This window comes from Cystoisospora suis, assembly GCF_002600585.1.
Source record: "Cystoisospora suis strain Wien I chromosome Unknown contig_10334, whole genome shotgun sequence".
NCBI classification, from domain to species: Eukaryota; Apicomplexa; class Conoidasida; order Eucoccidiorida; family Sarcocystidae; genus Cystoisospora; species Cystoisospora suis.
Window position 1 is genome coordinate 639 of NW_027163107.1, and position 4,812 is coordinate 5,450.

General features: G+C 40.4%; 1 protein-coding gene across 1 annotated transcript; it reads right to left on the reverse strand.

Annotated features, from left to right (window-relative positions):
* Nucleotides 1–2,435: 2,435 nt before the first annotated feature.
* On the reverse strand, nucleotides 2,436–4,554 carry CSUI_011238 (eta subunit of chaperonin containing t-complex polypeptide 1). Its single transcript, XM_068071339.1, has 3 exons — nucleotides 4,311–4,554; nucleotides 3,427–3,598; nucleotides 2,436–2,879 (listed from the first exon to the last, which is right to left on the reverse strand). The coding sequence occupies exons 1-3, from the start codon at nucleotides 4,464–4,466 to the stop codon at nucleotides 2,647–2,649; spliced, it is 561 nt and encodes a 186-aa protein (XP_067916685.1). The 5' UTR covers nucleotides 4,467–4,554; the 3' UTR covers nucleotides 2,436–2,646.
* Between the last annotated feature and the right edge of the window lie 258 nt (nucleotides 4,555–4,812).

A 4,812-nucleotide genomic window follows, 5' to 3' on the forward strand; every position in this document is an offset into this window, starting at 1 on the left:
ATACAAGTCAAAGGAATCGTACGTCCCTCTCTATCCATATATACATAGACATTAGTCTATACACATCTCTCTCTGTATATACACCTTCTTATATCTCTTGATCTATACACCTCGATTGCCTCTAAAGATAGTCAGCTCGACAAATGAAGTGTATGTACCGACACATGGAGATCTAGGCAAACCTCCTCCTTTAACTGCTGCTCTCCCTTACGGATTTCCTACATTTAAATTGAGATAATCCGTAGATTTCTGAAGTCGATCGAATGGGCTCCTGAAGAAAGAGCTAGAAGTCAAATCCGTTCTTTCTTTCTTTCTTTCTTATCAAAATCGGTATTAGCGGGTAGTAGATGAATGGAGACCTTTCTCTTCTCCTGATAGAACGGCGTCGCTTCTGTAGATCAGAAGTTTATAGGTCGTTGCTTTTGTCTGTCTCTTCTTCTTTTTCTTTTTCTTCTTCTTTCTAGAGTTGCTTCTCCGGAGGTTATCCCGGGTGGGGAGGATCTGCAGGTGGAGGGGAGAGTGCGTTTCTCTCCACAGGCAAGAAAAGACGAAAGAAAGGAGGAGGTGGACGCCCTGCGGCTGCAAGTGCGAGCAAAGTTGCTTCTTCTTCTTCTATCGATGCTCAGAAAGGCAATAGTATGAATGGGGGGGGGGCAAGTCGATTGTCTTCTTCAGCTAGCTATACGAGTGGAAGTATTACTAGCGCAAGGACTCTCTCAAAGGCTAAGTCTTCTCGCTCGGTAACGAACTTGAAAAGAAGTGCATAAGAAAGAAACACACGGAGAGAGAGAGAGAGAGATGAAGAAGAGGGATAAAAAAGAAAGAGAGGAGACTGTGAGAAAGAAAGAGAGACAGAGAGTTCAGAAAGAAAAAAGAATGGGGAAATAAGCAGAAGGAGAAAAGAGTGCTTGGGAGCTCAAAGCAGGAGAAGATCTCGTGGAGATTGATATAAAATCTTCTTATCTTACATAGGCATTTCTAAAGAAGATCCACTTTCTTATGCACGATAGAGAGGCCTGAGTCAGTACGTCTGGTGTATCTTATTGGGGTGTATATACACCGTAGAACGATGAAAGCAGAGAGAAGATATCCATTCATATATGTAGTATCTAATGTGTATAAAAGAACGTCTGTATATTCTTGTAGTTCTTTCTCTACTTATGCTGCCTCAGGTTCAGACAATGCTGTACATATGGAGCTTAACCTCCCTACAGATTTCGACTCGTCACGTCTACACCTCAGACTCAATCTCTCCATTCATATCTCCATCTATACATGTAACGTATGCCTATTCCTATATTCACACCTAAATATATATATATATCTTTACATGTTCTATCTATATTTCTACATATGTATATATAGATATAAAGATATATATATATATAGGTGTTGGCAGATCAGTGGTGTATGTAGTGAGGGAGTTCTTTCTCTTTTAAGAAAAGTTTTATGCATGCAGTCGTTTCAGTTAGATCATGTGAATGGTGCTTTCTTTTTATCTCCTAACTACATTCATCATTTTTCTTCCTTCTTGTCTATCTTCTTCTTTCTCCTTTGCCTCCGCTTTTTCGTGAGGAAGATAAGAGACATTCTTTCCTTTCGAACGTGATCTAATCTTTTATCTTCTCGTCTTTTCTTTGCTTTTTCTTCTCTCAATCGGGATCAAGAGCTCTGTCCGTCATATTGTATTACACTGCGCTTGCTCGCGTAGCAGAGAAGTTTTCTTTTTCATGCATCTCTCTATACCACTGGAGTGTACGTACACCTCAGTAATGTACGCAACGACTGGTAGCATGTGTAAGAAGGAGAAAAGTACGCGCGATTCAGAAACCTCTCCTCGATTTGCACATGTAGACACCTACACATACATTTCTATACATCCTTCCTGCAGTACATTCTATGTTCTGAGACAAGACAGTAAGGAAGTACTTTGATACCTCTAAGAAATCCTCTCTCTCTATCTCACTTGCCTTTCTTTCTTTCTTTCTCACTCTTTCTTTCTTTCTTTTGCTTTCTCGCTTTCTGTATCTAGCTTGCTCTTACATAGATCCCTATGAAGCAACAAGCTCCACCCTGCGCCTATTACGATTAACATATATGTATATATATGCATACATATATAGATTTAGCGAGAGGTGTATACAGTGTACGATCTATCTTTAATCTATTTATCTTTAAGCTATATGTATCGGGTGTGAAGAAGGAGAGAGAAAGAAAGAACGTGAAGAAGAGGTAGACCGTTTCTTGCTTCGTGTGTGGAGAGTGATATATATAGAGAAAGAGAGAAGGAAGAATAGAAAGAGAAGATTCGGAAGAGGGCGAAAAAGAAGAAGACGGAAAATTTCAGATAAGAAAGAAAAGACCTCAGAAAATTGCCTAAACAGACAGAGAGATATATTGAAGATAGAGAGATAGATAGTTCTGCTGTCACCTCGGTCACAGAGAAAAGAAAGCAAATGAAGAAGAAAAAGAAGAAGAAATTCGATTTGACTTTTCTTTTCTTTGCTTCCGTCACTAAACGCCGCATGCATCCGGCTTGTCTCACAGGAAGTACCGATCCACACTTAAAGCAAACACTCATCAAACATCCACACCGAACCATCAAAAGTCTTTCTTTCTTTCTTTCTCACTCTTTCTTCTTTTTTCTTATCTTCTTCGAGGCATAGGAGGCATTCTCATCTGTCCTCCTCCTCCTCGTCTTCTATCGTTACTTCCATTGGGCTGTTTAATTGTCTCGTCAATCGATAAAATAATACACGCTGCCTCGGTCGCCGCGGCAAAGGCATTTTCCTTGACGAGCGCAGGTTCCCAAATAAATTCTTTCATGGCATCGCACGTCCCTCCGCGAATGCAATCGACGCCATACCAACTTATCTCTCCTATTCAAAAAGGAAAGACAAAAAGAAAGAAAAAGAAAGACAAAGAAAGAAGAAGAGCAATGAAGAAAGATATATTTCTCACCTATCTATCTATCTATATACATGTTGAGGGGTTCTTCTACGGAGTTCCAGTGCATGGACCCTCTGTCTCTCTCTGCTATCTGTATATACACCCCACGTCTCTCTTTGTATGAAAAAGATCGATGCATGCACGTGTGGAGCTATACATACATAGATAGATCTATACCTCCTACTATGACTACATACATATATATATATCTTTCTATCTCTACAGATACATAAGCATCATAAGAAAGTATCTAGGAGAGTAGGAGATCTTCTTTATCACCTCCTCCTCCTGATCTCTAGTTGCTGTCCTTCTCTCCGAAACATTCTCCAAAGATACACAAGCAAACAGAAAAAGAAGAAAAGCAGAACATACGAAATCTAAGAATCCTGAGCTCTCCCCTCTTCTTCTCTATGTTGGATCTTTCTTTCTCACTCTTTCTTTCTTTCTTTCTCTTTCTCACTCTTTCTGTCTTTTTACCTGTTGCATGTTTATGTCGGAGTTTGTTGAGAATGTCTGTAGAATCGAAGCCTGCGTTTGACGCGAGGGCGCGAGGAATGCACTCGAGAGATCTCGCAAAGGCTCTAACGGCGAGCTGCTGCTTCCCGGAGATTCCCTTGCTATACTCTCTAATATACTTCGATAACTCCATCTACAACAAAGAAGAAGAAGAAAAAGAAAGAGGTGGATGGATGTATAGATGATAGGTATGTGTATGTAAGGGTACGTATGAGAATGTGTAGGGATAGATAAATACGTAAATGTATCTACTGATAGACAGGAGAGAGAGAGAAGAGCGAACGGTAAGGAAGATCACGACCACAGAGGAAAAGAAGAAAAAGAAAAAGAAGAAGAGCTAGGAGGGAGTTGAGAGAGCTCAGGTGGAAACCGAGTGACTACTAGGCAAGGGAAGCAGGAGATTAAGAAGACATACAAAAGAAGAAAGAAGGAAATGAAGAAGAAGAGAAAGAAAGAACAGAAAGGGTGGAATCTTTTTCATATGATTTGAATCAGGGTGAGTGTACGTACACTCCGTTCTCTACTCCATGTACACATTTAAACAGCCTCATTGCATGCACCCCGTACGTACGTATGTCTAGATAGATCGAGACAGAGCCATAGAGATCGACATAGATATACGCTCTAGCTATACACACACCTAGAAGAAGAGATAAAATATAAAAAGATAGACAGATAGAGATAAAGATACAGCCCCAGCCAAACCGACACCCCTAACACTTCAATAGAGACAAAGTCTATACATAGAGATGTATACATGTATCTGTCTATATATATATATATATATATCTATATATCTATATATATATATGAGAGTGTATAGACATGCATGTGTAGGCGTTTACCTCGATAGCTCCACCTCCCGCGACGATGGTTTGCGTCTGCATGGCGCGTCGCACGATCATGACGGCATCATTCAGAGACCTCTCCGCCTCTTCAAGAAACTGAGGGGCCCCTCCACGCAAGACAATGGTCGATGTCTTCGTGCGCGGACAGTTCATAAACAAATTAAATCTCTCCCCGCCTATCTGTCTCTCTTCAAACACCCCGCATGTCCCTGCAAAGAACGAGGAAAGAAAGAAGAAAGAGAGAAAGACAGAAAGAAGAGTTAGAAAGTGGGTCTTATTATGACTGAATGAAGAGAAAAAGAAGATAGAAGGAACAGGAAGAGGAAGAAGAAAAAGAGATGACGAAAGGTGATGTGGATAGGAAGGAAAGATTGAAAAAGCTTGTGCTTCTGAGAGGAAGAGGAGTTTGGGACATCTCGTTTTCGGGTGTATATACATCAACCATGAGGGAGGGACACATAGCTGCAAATAATGATTTATATCATAGTGTAAAGAGAAA